General features: G+C 37.7%; 1 protein-coding gene across 4 annotated transcripts in view; it reads left to right on the top strand.

Annotated features, from left to right (window-relative positions):
* The first annotated feature begins 922 nt into the window (after positions 1–922).
* LIN54 (lin-54 DREAM MuvB core complex component) overlaps positions 923–20,586 on the top strand; it is a 62,371-nt gene continuing 42,707 nt past the window's right edge. Inside the window, exons 1-3 of one of the 4 annotated variants that reach the window (XM_008581436.1) lie at positions 923–1,202; positions 10,888–11,603; positions 15,647–15,770. In XM_008581436.1, the coding sequence (XP_008579658.1) occupies positions 10,920–11,603; positions 15,647–15,770 (808 nt within the window). In that variant the 5' untranslated portion in view covers positions 923–1,202; positions 10,888–10,919. Of the gene's footprint in view, positions 1,203–1,281; positions 1,338–10,887; positions 11,604–15,646; positions 15,771–20,586 lie in introns of those variants that run through there. The other 3 variants (XM_008581440.1, XM_008581439.1, XM_008581438.1) reach the window with 3 other exon arrangements.

Here is a 20,586-nt window from a genome sequence, read left to right on the forward strand (position 1 = left end):
TAGGGGTGGGTAGGTGACTGGGGTCTTGCTCTAAAACAAGCTGCTTATTTTCACTGTATTGAACAAATATATCAACGGCAGATGGTTTTTTAATTTTCGTGACATAGACCCTAAAAACATTTGTCAAATAATTTTGGCTTAGAGTTATATTTTCTGTATTTTAGAAATTGATCGTTCATGAATGTTTCCACAATTGGATCAATACTTTTTAAGTGTAGTTGCGCTTTGACGTCTTAAGCCAAAGACAAATTGGAAGTCACAGTGTTTATGGACAGAAATAACCGTTTAAAATTAAGTGGAGAAGAGAATGATTCAGAACTTTATTTTTAAAAAGTAGATGTTTTGACCACCGTATCTGCATGGGGATCAGTGCCTGTAATTTACGAAGGTGTCAGAGGTCAGACATACCTACGGAAACAGCTCATGCTGTCAGAGTAGTTCTGCGAGTGGGGTAAAATGTCAAAGTTTGTGAATGACATTAAAGTTCTTAATAATGTTTATAGTGTCTGAGATGAACACAGTGAATGAAACGCATTCCACCATCTCTCTCAAGTTGCTTTTCTGAAAATGAAAGAGTTTGGGTTCTTTATTGTCCTTCTGCCACCTTCCGCATGGCTTTTGCTCGTCCAACCAAAAACATGCCGGACTTGGGATCCCGCAGGTAGCGCGGCTTCCTTTGGCGTTGCTCGGGCCCGCAGGCGCTCGGTGCTTGGTTCTGGGGTGAAAGGTCTTGGCGTAGCCCGTGTGCACTTGCACCTCCCGTGTGCGTTTGAAGGTTGGCGGGGCCGGCGGAGGTTTCCCCGGATATGTGGGTGTGCGCCTCTCGGGAGGGGCTGGCGGGGAGGGGGGGAGGAGGAAGGGGGAGGTTACTGGTGGCGGCGGCGGCGGCCCGGGCTCGGGCTGTCGGGGAAGCTGCTGAGCTGTGATGGTGATGACGAGGTGAAAATGGCGGATCTTTCGAAATACAATCCCGGCCCCTGACATACCAGAGGCGGCGGCAGCGGCGACGTCGCCGCCCGGGCTCCCTCCTCGGCCCCCGGGAACCCTGTAGCGCTCCAGCTTGGGCAAACTGGGAGAGGAAGCGGCTGGCCAGAGCTATCGTGCACAGGGAAAACAAGCACCGCCCGCGCTCGGAATTGCCCGGGACCTTCTGGAGCCCCCACCTCGGAGCCCGAGGGAGGAGAAAGCGGCAGCCTTTGGAGGTAGAGGAGGAGGGGGTACCCGAGGGCTTCTCTGTCTGGAGATCTCTTTATTTGGGAGACTGGGGGTGGGTAAGGAAAGAATTGCGTTGTGGATCAAGGAATGACTTGTCCGGAGTGCAAAGAATCAGTAGCCTGGTAATGACATCAACGTTATTCTTTGAGTGTTGAGAGGGCTCGAGTTTGCCCTTATACCTAAGGCGGCTGCTGAGGCCTAGAGGAACCGCTAGCACTTATAATGATTTCGTGATATAATATTTCAAATATTCGCTCTGGCGAGTGTTTGTTTGATGGTGATCAGCAGTTTATGGTCTTGTATGTTTCTTTAGGGAGGCAGAGCATTGACATTTTATTTTGCATTTAAGGTCTGTGTCTATAACTTGTTGGGGTGTGGATGCTCACATTTTTTGAGCATATGGACCAGTTTTGTAACAATTAAAAATGTTTTTTTCTTTAATGACTGCATCATCCTTAGAGTGACCCCTTTGCCTCTGCCATTTGGCAAATAACAATTGAGATGCTGTCAATCATATTTTATATCCATGCTTTTCAGGGAAGTTCTTCCCTGCCCCCCCCCCATCCATTTCATGAATTTAGAGAGGAAAGTTATGGAAGATTTTGCAATACGTTTTATAATCCAAGAGAAGTATAGCTCTGGGAGCTCTATTTTGGTCATAAGTTACCTTCACTGTTAAGGAGAGTTGTGATAGCTTGATGCAAGCATTTGTTGTGAGTACATTAAGTTGGTAAAGATAAATTGAGACCTCTGATATATTCTCAATGCTGGACTTGTTAGCCCTTTGTTTACAGAGCAGGAGAATTGGACTGACTGATTTTATGATGGCCATAGTTTGACTTTGTTAAGTTACCTAAAGATCTGTGTATGTTTTAGATTGTCCTTCAGGATCCCTAAGGAGTCTGTCTCCTTGCACACAACAGTAGTATTACCGTGAATCAAAAGTTACATGTGAATCAAATTTTAATACATCAATTTAGGACACTGGTTTGTGGGGTTTTTTATATCAGTTTTTATAGTAGAAGCCTGGATCAGTTGCATCATGTGTATGAGAGTGAACAGAAAGATCAATATTTAAGAAATGCCCACTAGTAATGTTTATGATTAGCAGTTAATTTCCTTATCCAAATTGCCTACAAAGAGATGATAATATAGTGTGTCATTCAGTATCATACATTGATAGTGTATTCAGAGAGGAAATATTTTGTGTGAATGTGTATGAATAGTTTGGACATTTGGCTTTCACTCACTAGAAGAATAAGGGACCAAAAACTTTTTAGGAGAAATACCTGAGAGGTACTCAGAAAGTTTGGTTAATGATTATTATTATAAATAACGTAAAAAATTGTCTGCTCTTGTATTATGCAGTAGAAATTTGGTTGTTTCTTTTTTTTTAATTATAGCTTTTATGTTTTAATTATCTGGTCCATGCCAACCCAGCTTCTATGTTAGTAGTAAGACTAAGAACTTAAAATATAATTTAAATAAGGAGATTAAAATGCATTTTCATTGGCTTTCTTTAAATCACAGAAAGCTATTGTCTTTTTGTGATTCTTTGTGATTAATGTCTTTTAAGACCAGTTTTCAGATTATTGTGGTTTGATCAATTGTCTGTTAATAATTAAAAGTGTGTTAGAAAGAAATGAAGGAAGAGTTATGCTGCTGGAGATAGTCCAGTGTCCATTTTTTTAGAGAAAAGGATTACAGATTTTCATTACTTTTTTCAAACACTAATACTGGGTATTTATTTGTCAGGTGCTGTGACAGCGACAGGGGCTAAAAGAACTTCAATATCATTGCCTCAGGAAAGTTTCAGTTCAAGGCTTCCAACTTTCAGTAAAGTTGGAAGGATAGTGGGTGGGGCCTTACTGCAGAAGACCTTGAGAGCTGCAGAAAGTTTTTGAGTAGGAGAGTGACAGCCTCAGAGATGTACCTAGAGAGATAAATCCTATAGCTTTTGTGCAGTGTGTGTTATAGGTGAGAGGAGATGAAGGTAAAAATACTATAGTAGGCTCCAAGCTTTGGAGATTTGGACACTTGGTTGCAGTGGGATGGAGTCATTGTGAAGGTATAATCTGTATGGTATATGACAGATGAATATTTCTATGGAGAGAGACATCAAAGCTGATAAAATCTTAAGCCCTGGTGTTTGATAGAATATTGAACGCCATAAAAAATAGAGAAACCAGTAGGAGAAGCTAATTTAGATAAACAGGAAAAGAAGGAAAAAACTTTCATTTGAGTTGCAGCATATCTATAACTATCTTCTCTATAACCCTGTAAGTAAACTGAGGCTCAGAGATGTTTTTGCCTAGGATACATGCTAAGCAACTAGGAGAGCCAAGATCTGGAGATGGGTCTTCCTGATTTGAATCTCCATGTTTTTTTCCACCATGTTAATCTTAGGCATGAATAATATACAGTTCTCTTTTAAGGTAAAAAAAAATTGTGAATCCCCAGTATTGGTATAAATTATTTTATTTTAATAAAATGTTTACTTATTTTTTAGATATATATGAATATAAAACCAAATATAAAACAAAAGTAAATTTATAAATGAAATATAAATAAAACTATAAAACCAGTACAAATTAAACTTTAGGGTGATGGATGATGTTGTTTTGCTGAAACTAAATCTTTGCATAGTGAGACAATCTATACTATTGTCTGCCTTGGCACAGGTGTACAGTTTTCTATACGCTGTACATCCTATGATGACTCAATTCCTACACCACTTTTCAGTGTTTGAACACTAGAGAGCTTTTCTTTTTAATTCGCAGGTTAAGTGGTTTGGCTTTCACTCAGCAGAAATATATTTACCTTATTAGTCCCTTCTGTGCCGTTTTCTTTAGTCCATCCTATTTCTCTTACCATTGATTTTGGATATGAGGTAGTTATCCAGATGGCCAGAATATACTTTAAAAAATATTATCAAAATGAAAATACAAACCTTTCAAACCTTCATCAGAACTCATGGCTTATAGTCCACTGTTTCCAATTTAGTTTGAAAAATGTAGTTCTATACCTAGTTTCTGAGTTGTTTGATTTTATAAATCAAAGCTAAAATCTAAATGGTGTAGTTAACCAGTTAGTACTGGTGGTAAACTGTAGATACAAAAGTGTAGTCCTTAAACACTCCCATTTGTTACTCGTTCATCTGTAATAGTGATAGGTTACCACTTCATATTATGTGCAAGAATGAAAACAGTTGTTTACTAGATTGTTCTCCTGTAACTAAGAACAGTATTCCAAAGTGTTGCTTATTCTATGAGAGATTCTTTAAAAAAATATATAAAACCATAGAGCATTTGTCATTTCTTATATTCTTTATTTTATATTTAATTCAATTCTTTTTTACTGTCACCATCCTAAATCAGATCTTCCATCTATCTCTGTCTTGAACTAATTACCGTAATAGCCTCCTAACCAGTCTCTCTGCCTCCAGTCCAATAAAATACTGAGATGAAGTTAATCCTCCAAAGTACATCTGTGATAATGCCACTCATTGATTTCTAAGCTTTTTCAGGACAAGGTTTTTGATTACTTTCCCCTAATACCATCCACAAAGCTGGGAAGCAATAAGTATTTATTAATTAAATGACTGACAAAATCATAAGCTAGTTAAAAACTAAGAGAATCTTGTAGATTTTAAGATGGAATGTAATTGCAGAGGATATTGGCTAAAAGCTAAATCTGGGTATTGAAAAACTTATTTGAAAAGAGTTTTTCAGTTTGTTAGTGTGCCTTAGGGTGATGTGGGTTTGCTATTTTATTTATATTGTTGTAAAGTCTCAGAGCATTATGTAGACATATTCTACTCAAATACACAAAAGTTGTTTTCAAACGTAAATAATTCTAGACTTTTAGATGACACTTCTTCTCCATGATTAATTTAGTCATTCTTCAGGTTTATATTGAGATATTATTATTTGCCAGCTTTGTTTTAGGCACTGGGGATAGATAGGGGTACAGTGGTTATGAAGGCAAACAAATCCCTGTCCTCATGTAGCTTGCATTCTAAAGAAGTGGGGGAGGGATGATCAGACTATAAACAAACAAGATACTTTCTGGTTGACACATTCTGTGAAATACCAGGGTAATGGGATAGAGTGTAAGGGCCAGTGGAGATGAGGATGGGGGTGCTGTTTTAAATAGGTCTTTTAATACAGTTGAGACAAATTTAGAAATCATTAGACTTTCAGAAATGAGTGATTCTGTAACTTTCATCGGACATAAACCATTCAACCATGTTCAACTGTGAGGAGAGAAAACTCATTTTACTGGCTTCCAGGAACATACTTTGCCTTTAGAACTTTTATTTTAAGAACTAAACATATTGGAGGCATGGGGAATGCATTGCATATTCTGGATTCTTTTCCTACCATGTCTTTACAGTAACCCTTCATACAGGTGAGATGAACTAAAGTCCCTCAGCTCTCTTGGCCTGTGAAGATCCTTTCTTTTCCTGGAGTGGTCCTCAACACAGTGATGACAAGGTTGCATGTACGTAGCTTCAATTCCTCAGGGATAAAATTAGGATGATGATTCATGTAACTAGATGGCCAAACCCTTTCCTGCCATGCCCGCAAGCTCCTTTTGAGAGTTTCTTTTAGCAAACGCCACCATGCCCTGCTTGTGACCCTGATTGAAATAGATAAGGATGTCTAATCATAAGGTAGTCATTTATAGTCTGCTTAGTGGCTTAAGAGGTGTCCTGGCTCTGGAACTCTGTACAACCCTTATTACATAGAGACTGGCCAAACCAATCAGATGTTTTCTTGTTAGAAGTTCAAACTTTGCACCTAGTTCAAAGGGAGACTACTGCTCCTGTAAGTTCTAGTCTCTTTTAACAGGACAAATAAAAGCATATGTTCTTCTAATAACAAAGCTTCAAAATATATGAAGCAAAAAGGTACTGAAGAGGAAAAGTAGACAAATCTATCATTTGGGGATTTTAACACTCTGTCTCAGTAATTGATAGAACAGTAAAAAAATCAGTAAGGATATTGAAGATCTGAATGATGCTATCAGTCAACCAGACCTAATTGACATTTATAAAATAACTCAGAATATAACAAAATGCATATTCTTTTCAAATGCACATGGAGCATTCAACAAGAAAACCATATACTCAGTCATAAAATATATCTTCAATTTCAAATGCTGGAAATGTTAGAGAGTGTTATGTTCTCTGACAATAATAGAATTAAATTAGAAATCAATAAATAATAAGATAGCTAGCAAATCTCCAAATATTTGGGAATTAAATAGCATACATCTTTATTCATGTATCAAAGACAAAAATCACAAGGAATATTGGAAAACATTTGAAGCGAATGATAATAACGTATTGAAATTAATGGAATGCATCTAAAGCAGCTTTGGGGGAAATTTTCCATATTAAAGGCTAACTATGGAAAAGAAGAAAAGGTTTAAAATCAGTGATCTAAGCCAGGGGTTGACAAACTTTTTCTGTAAAGGGCCAAATAGCAAATATTTTAGGCTTTACAGGCCATATAGGTCTGTCACACATTACCACTCCCCCCCACAACCATTTCAAAATGTAAAAATAAATTCTTCAGTATTGAGCAAGCCATAAACAGACATGGGCCTGATTTGGCCTACAGGCTGTAGTTTGATGAATTATGTTTCCATGTTAAGATTCTAGAAAAAGAACAAATCGAACTTAAAGTAAGCAGGAGGAGGAGGAAAGATAACAATCAATTAAATGAAAAATGGACAATTGAGAAAATCAATGAAGCCCAAAATGGTTCTTTGAAAAGGTCAGTAAAATTGATAAATCTCCAGCCAGACTAATCAAGAAAAAAAGGAAGAGAAGACAGATTACCAACATGAGTAATGAAGAGGGGACATTTCTACAGATCCTACAGGTATTGAAAGACTATTATATAACTTTATGCTAATAAATTTGATAACTTAGAGGAAATAGGCAAATTCCTTGAAAGACACAAACTATCAAATATCAGAGGTCACTCGGGAAGAAAGAAATAACGTGAATAATCTTACATCTATTAAAGAAATTGAATTTGGGGCCGGCCTGGTGGCGCACTGCTACAGTGCGCCGCTTGAGAGCGTGGCGGCGCTCCCGCCGAGGGTTCGGATCCCACATAAAGACCAGTTCCCGCTCAGTGGCTGACCGAGGTGCGGGTGCAGCACCGAGGGTTGCGATCCCGTTGCCGGTCCCGGTCCGGTCCGGGCGCGACACTGAGGGTTGCGATCCGTTGCCAGACACGAAAAAAGACAAAAAGGAAAAAAAAAATAAAGAAAGAAAGAAATTGAATTTGTAGTGAAAAAAACTTCCCACAAGAAAGCTTTATGTCTAGATGACTTCACTGGTGAATTCTAAGAAGGATTTAAGTAAGAAATTAAAAAATTCTGTGCAGACTTTTCCTGAAAATCGAAGAGGAGAGAACACACAAGTTAGTTTAGCTAGGTTGTAGGATACATAGACAAGATATAAAAATCAATTGTATCTCTATATACTAGTAGCAAACAATTGGAAAATGGGGAAGAAAAGGTCATTTATACAATAGCTTTAAAAAAACATGAAATACTTAGGGATAAACTTAACAAAATATGTGTAAAACCTATACACTTGTATATAACATTGCTGAAATAAATGAGTACAGAGGTATACTGTTGGGAGAGAATTTTCCATGGGTCTTTACATTTCTGCATCTCTTGGAAATGAGGCAGAGACAGCCCTTTTGTTTTAAATGATCTTTTCAAAGATATTTGTATAGCAAACAGCCTTGGATGGTAGATATAGTGTCTCCTGCTGTAGCAAAGGGCAAATTTCCTTATTGTCCAGTGTAATAAAGATAATCTCTCTCTCTGGACAAAGGACAGTTTGCTCTGCCCATTATAAAAGATTCAAGTTCCCTAAGGTCAGGGTTCCTCAGCTGTGATCCAAACCCACTGCAAGCACAACATTTACCTGGCCCCCTCCATGTCTTCCCTGTGGGCCTTGGGGCTACAGAGGAACAGATATATACATAATGCTCATGTTCTTTGCTGTGCGGTGAGTAAAAAGTCCTCTGTGGGGCCGGCCGGGTGGCACACTGGAGAGTGCGCCGCTTGGGAGCGCGGCGGCGCTCCCACCGAGGGTTGGGATCCCATGTGGAGACCGGTTCCCGCTCACTGGCTGAGCGCGGTGCGGGCGCGACACCGAGGGTTGCGATCCTGTTGCCGGTCCCCGGTATGGGCGCGACACCGAGGGTTGCGATCCCGTTACCGGTCAGTAAAAAAGATAAAAAGGAATTAAAAAAAAAAAAAAAAAGTCCTCTGTGTCTGACCCAAGGCTACTATGTCTTCTGCCAGTATCCATGAAACTGTAACATGCTTCTTTGTTAGCTTTCAAGGAGGTATAAAATCTCAGACCTCTCACAGTTCTTGACAGTTTTGGACAAGAGGATCAGGTACTGACAGAGGCATGACTTTCTGGAAAAAAGGCTGAGGGCCTTGTGGGCTAGGTTAGGGGATATGAAAAGACCCTCCGGCATCTGGTAATGAATGGTCTTACCCAGGTGGTGGGACCAGGGGGAGTAAGAGGCCTCCATTGTTCTCCCTATTAAGGAATATTTACAGGCTCAAGCTAAGAGGTAGGACTGAAACAAGCTTCCTGGGTGGTTCTTTGGTTGTTGTACACTCAACTCCATGGCCATGCTGAAAGGCAGTGTGACTGTAACTCCTGAGTCAAGAAGTCCTCAAAGCTAAAAAATGGTGTCAGCAATGAGAATGTAGAGCTTTGGGTGATTTGAAAACCTTAGAAGTTTCTTTGGTTAAGCTGCAAGGGTAGGTGTTTGAATCTGAAAGTAAACGCAAAGCTTTGCTTATTGGTGTGAAGCTGCTGTCTTCCTCTGGGGCCCCCTGACTTCTCCCTCCTCCTGCTCTTTGACTTCAGGTGCTTTAAGGAGAAGGAAAAATAAGGGCTGGGCTGAGGTCTTCCTGTCCTTAAGAGGGGTCAAAGGCCATACTCACGTGTCTAAATGTGCTGGGGGAACTTCCAGGAGAGGAAAAGGTCAAGCATTTATGGCTCTGTTGAATACAGGCACTCAAGTCATCATCCTGCCTCATTCAGTGGGGGTGGAGTATCCAGATTCAACTGATGGGGTTTGGGCAAGGTTTGCAGTAGGGGAAGAAAGCTAATGTGATATTGTGGGGGGAGGGCACAGGGATTTGTTGTGTACAGTTGTTGTGACTTTCACTGCTAAATGTATATTTGGTGTTGATATTTTTCCCTGCCTGTACTATAAATACCCATAAGTGCCAAAGGAGATTCTTCTGATAAGGAAGAGCCACATGTAAAGAAGTGCTAAGTACTTTGACGTCCACAAATCCTAATGATTCCTTTTAGCTACAGGTATAATGACTGATGATTTTACAGTATATGTAAAGAACTCATCCAACTCAATAAGAAGACTAAAAACCCAGTATTTTTTAAAAAAACGACAAAGACTTTAACAGGCACTTTTCAAAGGAAGATATACAAGTAGACAACATGCACATGAAAAGATGCTCAACATCATTAGTCATCTGGGAATTGCAAGTTATAACCACAATGTGATATCACTTCACACTCACTAGAATGACTAAAAATAAAAAGACCAGCGGGCCGGCCCGGTGGCGCACTCGGTAGAGTGTGGCGCTTGGGAGCGTGGCGGCGCTCCCGCTGAGGTTTCGGATCCCATATAGAGACCGGTCCACTCACTGGTTGAGCGCGGTGCGGGCGCAACACCGAGGGTTGCGATCCCGTTGCCAGTCGCGGTACCGGCGCGACACTGAGGGTTGCGATCCCATTACCGGTCACGAAAAAAGTCAAAAAAAAGGAAAAATAAATAAATAAATAAAAAATAAAAAGACCAGCAATAGGCTGACAATACCAATTGCTGGCAAGGATGTGGAGCAGCTGGGACTCTCATACATTGCTGGTGGGTATATAAAATGGTCCAGTCAAGTTGGGAAATAGTTTGGCAATTTTATACAGAGTTAAAAATAAATTTTGGGCCGGCCCTGTGGCTCACTCGGGAGAGTGTGGTGCTGGGAGCGCCAAGGCTGCGGGTTCGGTTCCTATATAGGGATGGCTGGTGTGCTCACTGGCTGAGCGTGGTGCAGATGACACCAAGCCAAGGGTTGCAATCACCTTACCGGTCAGAAAAAAAAAAAGTAAATAAATAAATTTACCTTACAATCTAGCAATTCCATTTCTATGTATTTACTCAAAAGAAATGAAAAAAAATCCATAAAAAAGTTGAACTTAAATGTTCATATCAGCATTATTCTACTAGTTCCCAAGAATGTTTGCTTCTTGTTTTGTGTCTCATACGACTTATATTTCAGATCCTTGAATATGTATTTAACTCAAATATATACCAGAATATCCTTCATTCAATTATATAGCAATAAAAAATGGTTAATTTGTCATTTGCATTTTTCTTGAATATTTTTTCTTTTTTTTTTTTATTATTTTTTTTTTTATTTTTATTTTTATTTTTATTTATTTATTTATTTTTTTTTAATTTATTTTTTATTTTTATTTTATTTTATTTTATTTTATTTTATTTTATTTTTTTTTATTTATTTTTTTTTTTTTTTTGGTTCTTAAATCTGTTTTGTAACGTAGTAACATTCATTTTTCAACTTTTATTGCAGCGCCTGATCAACTTTCTAGCAGGAGAACGATCATGGAGGTGGTGCCAGCTGAGGTGAATAGTTTGCTTCCAGAGGAGATAATGGACACTGGTATAACTTTAGTGGATGATGATAGTATTGAGGCTGTTATTGTTTCATCCCCAATTCCCATGGAGACAGAACTGGAAGAAATTGTCAACATAAATTCTACTGGTGACTCTACAACCACGCCCATTTCCACGGAACCAATCACAGTATACAGTAACCACACTAACCAAGTTACAGTGAATACCACAATTACTAAAGCAGATTCTAATACCACAGTGAAACCAGCTTTTCCAAGTGGCCTTCAAAAACTTGGTGCTCAGACTCCTGTGACTATATCAGCCAATCAGATTATTTTAAACAAAGTATCACAGACATCTGATCTTAAACTTGGCAATCAGACCCTTAAACCAGATGGACAGAAGTTAATTTTAACAACTTTGGGCAAGTCTGGTTCACCAATTGTTTTAGCATTGCCCCATAGCCAACTACCCCAGGCTCAGAAAGTTACAACTCAGGCCCAGTCAGGAGATTCTAAGTTACCACCGCAGCAAATTAAAGTAGTTACCATTGGAGGGAGGCCAGAGGTGAAACCTGTCATTGGTGTCTCAGCATTGACCCCAGGAAGTCAACTGATTAATACTACAACTCAGCCCTCTGTGTTACAGACCCAACAGTTAAAAACAGTACAGGTAAAAACAAAAGGGGGCTTGTCAATTAAAATGCATGTTAAAAAATTAAACTGATTCGTAGTTGTGTTTGTAGGGTTATTAAATGCATAGTTGTTACTGAATTCTTTTAATTGTTGCTTTAAGTAATTGTGTGGGTTTTTTTTTTTTCTTTTTAATTTGATATGTCTAATGCTTATGACAATTGTTGCCGGAGAACTTAGAGCAAACTTAATTGTGGTTAAATTCCAAATTAGTATATTTGTAGCCTTTTATTCATTTTAAAATGCATTTTATTCTTAGTAGTACTTTGATCACAAGAATGTTTTGCTCTTCTAAAGATGCCAGACATGCTATAGGGCTATCAAAAAATCATTCAGACAGAGTTTTTTCAGTTAACTGATGACCAAAGACTAGGAAAACTTTGCTGCTCTGAGAAAGCCTTGGAGCCAGCAATAGTACATGCAAGCCATTGTGTGCCTCTTATATTTGGAGTTTACTGTCCATTGCCATCACTCATGTTTGCAGTATGGGAAAGTCAGTGACATATGGTGGAAGATAACATATAGGCTTTAGAGTTGGACCAACTGGGTTTGAGTTACTGCTATGCTTCCCTATCAGCTATGGAACTTTGGAAAGGTTACTTATCTTCTCTGAGTTTTTGACTTGAGCTTAAGATGGCTGTTTGATCATGATGAAATACATCGTATAGTTCTCAAAACACTTAGGATCCTGGAAAATGGTACCTTATTATTAGTATGCATAGGATCTTAAGAAAGAAGTTTACCAGGACATGTATTCAATGATTTTCAGTTTTTCATACCCAAATAAGCCTTCTTAGGCCATCATTCTTAGAAATACAATGACCACTTATGACCAGGAAACAAAAATGCATTCCCTGTTTGAAAGAGTTGCCTTTTAGAAGAAAGGAGAAGGCATGATTTAAAGTTGTAAAGGAAATGTATAGAGAAGTAGGAAGGTTTGAGGGAACTATCTGCTCTCAGCTGATATTAGAAATAACATTTTCGTTACTGTGTTGGCAAAATAATTAGAAACTTATTTTTCATGGGCTTTTAAGAAGTTCGTAAGATTTCTCAAACCTTCTAATTTGCTCATATCATTCTGCCACTGTTAAACATTTAGTACTGTTTTCTTTCTTGTTCATTATTATCTCTCACTTATCTCTGGCTTCCTTTTACTTATTTTTGCTGAGCATCTCTTGAATGAGCTATCCTATCAGCATCAAGCATCTTGTCCTCAGTTTTGAAACTTGTTTTTATTGGTTTACCAGAGTTTATCTGGCTTTGGCAGTGTGGATCATAATCATCTTCACAAGAAACTGATAACATAAATCAGAATGCCATTTTTTTCAATTTCAAGAGCAATGTATACATACTGTTTCAATGACTGGTGTACTTGTATCCACGAGTTTTCTACTGTAATTCCCTAAGTACTGACAATAAAAACCAAGACTGGGATCTAATTCTTATAACTTGTTTTATACTGTTGTTACTTTTATGAAACCTGATTCTATTTATTAAAAAAAGAACATCAATTTAAAAAAAAATTATAACAACAACAAAAAAAGAAATCAATTTAGAATACTGTTCTGCTTGTCCAGTTATTTTTAAGCAACTCAAATCTTTCCAACTCAGAAGTGACCTACAAAGTTCTTAAGCACAGGAAAAAAAAAAACAACCCCAAAACTATGCATCTCTGTTTTTGCCCTTTAGACACCAGAATATTTGGTTTAGTATTACATGGTTTATATGATTCTCTGGTTTTTTTCCTAGACAGTCCTCAGCGTTGTCTTAAGTGTAATCACAGTATTGAGACTGTTAGGGTATGGACAGCAGGTGAGGGTGGAAGAAAGAGGCCCATCTTGAAAAAATGAAGGAAAGAGGTGACAGTTGAGGCCAGAGGCAGTAACAGAGGTATAGTTACACTTAATTACAGATATATAGACACTTTCCTATATTTCATATGCATAGTATATAAGAGTAGTAAATAACTAGTAGTCTGGGACAACATAACTCCTTACTAGTTCCTGAATATATTCAGCATAGTGTCAAAAATTACTTGCATGTATTATTTGATGGCATATTTGTCTGCCTTATTTGTAAATTTCCTTTTTCTTTTATTTTTGTCTTAATCTGCTGATTAAATACCCTTGTTAAAAATTATCCTTTGTTTTACTTAATAAAGTAATTTTGTTTTAGGGTAGTTTAAAATTTATAGTGCAAAAAAATCGTAGTTTCTTAATGGAACTGGACCACAAGGTCAAGATTAGATTGTTCATTTGAATAATGTGCTTTTGTTTGTATTGTTTATATATTTTTTCTTATTGGTAAGTATTCATTTAGTCATATGATTGTGAAAATCAGTTAAAAATGGGGAAATACTTTAAGCTCTTAATCTTTATAGTTAAGGTTATCTATTGTTAGATATGAATTTCTAAGAATAGCAATACTTCTACCCTTTGAGATCATTAATATTACATATACAGATGAAATTCTGACTTTCTTTAGAGTTTAAGGTCTGTAAACACACTTGGGAACTATTTTCTTTTATGTCTTTCTAAATTGCATCTGCTTTCTAAAGTATAATTATGTATTTTTTGGAGTTTGTCATAGTTTTGCATTTGGTTTTTTTTTTAATATAGTGATGGGTCTTATTTTTTTAAAAGTGATTTGTATTTCATATACATTTTGTTTTGCCAGTCTATGTCTGAATGTAAGGAATTAATATATTCTGAGTGTAAGACAATGTGTTATTTATTTTAATTTTTAATTTGAGTACAAAGAGCTGATATTTATCTAGTTCTGTGATCGGTTACATCTTGCAGTGTATTTCTGTCATTCAAGTTGGTCATGTTTATTCATTTGAGTCATTATTTTCAATAATACATAGTATGAAGGTACTTGAAAAAGTCTGTGCAAAAATGGAATTAAGGGCCGGCCCAGTGGCGCATTGCTACAGTGCGCCGCTTGGGAGTGCGGTGGTGCTCCCGCCCAGGGTTCGGATCCCACATACAGACCGGCCGCTCACTGGCTGAGCGAGGTGCGGGCGCAACACCGAGGGTTGCGATCCGTTGCCGGTCATGAAAAAAAGACAAAAAGGAAAAAAAAATGGAATTAAAAGATAATATGAATCTTTCCATGAACTTTTTGAAGACCCCCTCATACTTTCAAGGTCTCAATTTTCATATCTGTCAAACGATAACATTATATTTAATGTCCTTTACACTCTGAAATTCTATGATTTTTATCATAGGTAAATTTCTGCTTCTAACTTTTAGAAGAAGCTGTGTCTTTGTATATGGTGATAATTTCAAAATAAAAACATTGGTAACTCACTTTTCTTGACTTGTGGAGAATTTCAGTTTAGGTCAACAGTGTGCCAACATATAACTTCAGATCTGAGATGAATAAAATATAGATCCTCCCTTCAAGGAATTTAAAGTATAGTAAACTGTATTTTAGTAAATAATATTTCAGAGCCTTTGCCCTTATAATAGTCTCTGTTCTACCAAACTTGTCTCTGTGTCCTAAGTCTTTAACCTGTTCAGTTCTTCCTTTATCTACTCCTGATATATAGAGTTGAAAATCTGATCATAAGCCTATCTTTAATGTGTATTTATTTTGCATCCAGGGGCCAATGTAATTGTGTATATAGATGGCTTCATCATTTGCACTATACTTTCTTAACTCCATATTTTTATATTGAGTAATTTGTTATTTTGAAAAAGAATATTACTGTGCCATGTTTTTTATTAAACATTATTATTAGACACTAATTTGGTTTTCATCATATGCATATATCCAAAGAGACTAAAATAGGATTTATAATAAAACGTAAAGCTATTATTGTATATGGACTTAAGGATGTGATCATATTAGTATTTTCATGAATGGCTGCATTTTAAATGTTTTTAACATTAATATATAGATATATTTTCTTAAATGAGCTGATTTTACACGTATTACTGTATGAATCTTTTGTTTAATTTTGATTGAATAGGTGTTTTATAGAAACAAATGATCTTCATAGTTATTTATATATTTCAGATTGCTAAGAAGCCTCGAACACCAACCTCTGGTCCAGTAATCACGAAGCTGATCTTTGCAAAACCAATTAATAGTAAAGCAGTTACAGGACAGACAACTCAAGTGTCACCACCAGTCATTGCAGGTTATTTTTTTTTTATAGTTTATTAAGTTATATATTTACCTTTCTTCTAGGTTTAAAAAAAGGCTGTTCTGCCATCTTAGAATGTTTTAGTGCAACAAGTATAGCTTATTATTGTACACCAAACTAGTTAATAAGAAGTGTTACACTTATTAAATGAATGCTTCAAGCAAAATGTCTTAAAATCAGTCTCCTTAGGTTTTAGTAGAAATTTACCACGAAAGTAGCAAAGTCTTAAACTCCAGGAATACTGTCTAACATTTGTATTGTGTTTACTACGCGCTAGGCACCATTCTTAGCTCTTTGCGTACAGTGACTTATCTAATTCTCTGGCAATCCTATGAGGTAGATACTAATAACATCCCCATTTTGCCAGTGTGGAAATCTTGGCACTCAGCTAGTAAATGGCTGAGCTGGGATTTGAACCCAGGCAGTTTGTCTCTAGAACACATGTGCTGTGTCTAATAGATTAAAATGAATACACATGGGAGTATAGTATTTCATGGTTTCTGTTTGAATTTTTTGTTTCAGTGTTTTAATATACTCTATATGTGGTTCTCTACGAACAGAAAATTGTCACAGTAATAGTAGTTACTTAAATGATGACAGAATTTTGGCTATATTACTTTTACCAGCACACTCCTTAGTGTGGCCCAGTTTCCTTTTATTATATACCTGAAAATTTGTCATCGCCAATAATATGCCACTTCAGAAATCTTGACTTCATGTATCCCATTCTCTTTATTATTCCAACTTACTTGCCTTTGCACTCCAAATCCAGCAGTTCTTTGTTGAAATCTCTGATCCATTGAGCCTCCCACTTTCTCTTTAATAATTGTCCCCTTCCTGTCCTCAAATTCTTCCTTAGTCAACATGCTGTCTATGACCCTCATTATTGTTGCCTTGCAAACACCATTGATTCTCTTTTCTCTGTCTCTTTCTATAATGCCTTGGTTAAGTCCAATTCTCTTACTCCTTGCCTGGCAAGCAGCCATGCAAGCAGCTCAGTTCTTCTAGAAAAAAATTGCATAGCCATGGTGATTGGTGTTTAATTCAGATCTGTACTAACATTTCCCTTTTCACTAGTTACAAGATCATTTCTTTTTTTTTTTTTCCTTTTTGTCTTTTTTACTGACCGGTAACGGGATCGCAACACACGGGATCGCAACCCTCGGTGTCGCGCCCGTACCGGGGACCGGCAACGGGATTGCAACCCTCGGTGTTGCGCCGGCACTGCGCTCAGACAGATGGGATCCGAACCCTCGATGGGAGCGCCGCTGTGCTCCCAGTGCGCCACCGGGCCGGCCCACAAGATCATTTCTAATTTCCATTTTGCTAAGGGGCACTGCGCTCAGACAGATGGGATCCGAACCCTCGATGGGAGCGCTGCCGTGCTCCCAGTGCGCCACCGGGCCGGCCCACAAGATCATTTCTAATTTCCATTTTGCTAAGGGATTATATGGAAGTACCTCTGGAAGATAGACTTTTACTGGAGACTTTCAATGCTAATTACCCATTCTTAGAATGTGTATTCTTACATACACTTTTTTTTTCTGGCAGCTGGGCGGTCCAGGGATCCAATCCAGGACCTTGGTGTTATCAGTACCACACTCTACCCAACTGAGCTAACCAGCTAGGCTTGAATGTGTATTCTTGATGAGGGTACTTCACATGTTAACTAATCAATCATCCTTAGCGCATATATTAAAACCATCTAATATGGTCTTCAATAAATTTATAGATGTAGCAGTACTCAACTCTGAAGTCACTGGCAGTGATTTGTCATTTTCCCGAGAAAATTTGTAAAATTTTTCTCATTTTAGCAAGTGAAAGAAGGGATGGAAAGATTGTAGTGTGAGGGCAGTATTGGGTGAATGACTGTTGTTTTTTTCTATTGGTTCTAAGTAGAGATTTGTGACAATATAGCAGGTTGGTGTCTTGAGGGCTGTCATGGGAGGCAGGTGCAGGTATTGCTCCAGAGGAAAGATTGGAAAGGATTTGGATTTGGAGCTGGTTCAGGAAGTGGGCTGCAATTGGCCAAAAATAGGCAAGGCTTGGAAGTATTGATGAAAAGCATCAATACTTTCAAGACCATCAGTCTCCCTGGGAGGTTTTGGGTAGATAGAGGGGATTAACCAGAAGGAATGTCTCAGTGCAATGTTCTTTACTGTTGTGAGTTTGAGAGAGTCCCTTAAAATTTTTAATCTGGGGGTGTAGTATGCTAAACAATTGTGATGTTTGCAGAAGTATATGAATGAATTTTTGGTTAACGTCAAGAGTTCACCTTGACTATCATGGACTATCATGGATGTCGTTCCTTCCATGTCTTTGGGTCATTTATCCAGTCATTATCTTTGGGTCATTTATAATGTCTTGCAGTCTAATCATACCTTCACCTTTTAATTGCAGATAGACTTCATAGCCCTATCAAGTGCATAGAGATGGACTTCTGTTAAATATCACTAGAATTGCTGGCATTAAATTCAGTTTGGAGGGATAATTTCTACTTCTAATCAGTTCTTCATAGCCTTTTAAAATTTATATAAGCCAAATTTTAAACCACCAAAGTAGCTGTCCTGTTGAATTGTCATATGATAAGGAGGTTCCATCATCATTATATTGCAGCTAATGCACTTTCAAAGTCCTTTGAAATTGTTTTTCAGTGATTTTGGGGTGTCCCAGTGCTTTCTTAACATTAAAGATATTTATTATCAAATGCAAACTTTTTTCATTTTCACCTCCTATCCGCTCCAGACCTACTGATATAACTTATTTTTAGAGATCAACAAGTGGATCATGTTCTCTCAGGACTTAGGATGTTGACACTTTTTTTTTTTTTTTAACCTGGAATGCCTTTCTTTGCTGTTCCTCATGGCTAACTCTTCCATTTCATCTTTTCCCAGCTTGGAAGTTTCTGATGCCTAGATTTAATCAGATATTCTTCCTCTGACCATTTCCTATGTATTCCCATAAAACTTGATTATGCCTACCAAATACTTATGTTTAATTACACTTCTATTAAATTTCACACTGGGTTTGAACTTGTCCATTAGTCACACTGTATTGTAGTACTTGGTTTTCTTGCCTGTCTCCCCTGCTACATTTATGATTTTTCTTGATGGTAGTTTTTTTGTTTGTTTTGTGTTTGCTGTTTAGTTCTTTTTTCAAAGATTAATTTTTTTTTTCCTTTTTTTTTTTTTTTTTCTTTTTGTCTTTTTCCGTGTCCTGCAACAGATCGCAACCCTCAGTGTCGCCCCTGCACCGGACCGGGACCGGCAATGGGATCGCAACCCTCGGTGTTGCTCCCGCGCCTCGCTCAGCCAGTGAGCGGGAACCGGTCTGCATGTGGGATCCGAACCCTTGACGGGAGCGCCGCCGCGCTTCCCAAGCGGCGCACTATAGCAGTGCGCCACCGGGCCGGCCCCAAGATTAATTTATTTTTTAAAAATTATGGTAAAATATACATAACATGAAATTTACCATCTTAGTCATTTTTAAGTTTACAGCTCTGTGGCGTTAAGTACCTTCACAATGTTGTGCAACCATCACTGTCATCCATCTCTAGAAGTTTTTCATTTTGCAAAACCAAAACCCTTTACACATTAAACAATAACAACTCCCTATTTTTCCCTTCCCCTAGCCCCTGGCAACCACCATTCTACTTGGTTATTCTGTGATTTTTGCTACTCAACATTCCTCATACAAATGGAATCATACTATATTTGTCTTTTTATGACTGGCATGTTTCATTCAACATAATGTCCTCAAGATCCATCCAAGTTGTAGCATGTGTCAGAATTTCCTTCCTCTTTAAGGCAGAATAATGTTCCATTGTACATATGTATGATATTGATGTTAGTTCTTTTATCCTGTCGCCCTCTTTCCCCATTCTTCTCTCCCCCTTCCTCTTTCCCTTTCTCTAGTACCAGCACAGTTTCTGGAAATTAGACGTGGTTCAGTGAATGTGGGTTGTTGAATGAATATGTATATTATGGAGGCAATGTAGTGTATGGTATGAGCTATTGGGAGACTTGTGTTGTGATCATGGCTCTTCTGTTGATTTTCTCTGTGATCTTGGGTAAATATATTATTTGTTCATCTTATTTCTGTAAAATGTAGACACCAATTACCTCACAAGACTTTTGGGATGGTTAAATAAGATACAGAGGTCCTCATTTTCAGAGCTCCCAAGGTTAGGTTGCTTTGTGGGAGCAAACTTCATCACAATATGAGAATATTCACTAATGAATTAATTTCTTAGAGAATTTATCCTCACTAAATATGCTAGTTCCCTGCTCCAGCCTATCCCATCTATGGTTTTTTGGAATGTGTGCCTTGATTCTTTGAGAATACCTGACAGTAAAATATAAATGCCTTATAAATTGATTTCAAGAAGTATGACTTGCATACTTGCTTGACTCTGTGGAGCTAAGGATAAATAGAGATTTGGAGGTTAGATTAGATAATCAGGAACGCTGTCTGGGTGAAAATCAAGCAGACCCCTCAAAAAGAATAACTTACATTTCAAAGTATATGGAGGTTCTTGGGAAAATTGATGAAATCTTCAAATATTTTGGCAGAAATGAATTTGTCACTATGCTGTCATACAGATTTTCAGAAGAAACCTCTCTTCCCCAAACTCAACAGTAGATTTATTCTTTGTTCATCCTAAGAATTAGTGTACTTGCAATTATAAACTGAATTAAAAATATATATAAGCTAAAGAAAGTGCAAGTTTTACTTATAGTTTTTGTAATTATTTACAGTGAAATTTTTGTCCCTGTTTTAAGTGAATTCATTTTAAGTGGCCTTTTTCTGG

This window comes from Galeopterus variegatus, unplaced genomic scaffold (assembly GCF_000696425.1).
Source record: "Galeopterus variegatus unplaced genomic scaffold, G_variegatus-3.0.2 Scaffold2357, whole genome shotgun sequence".
NCBI classification, from domain to species: Eukaryota; Metazoa; Chordata; class Mammalia; order Dermoptera; family Cynocephalidae; genus Galeopterus; species Galeopterus variegatus.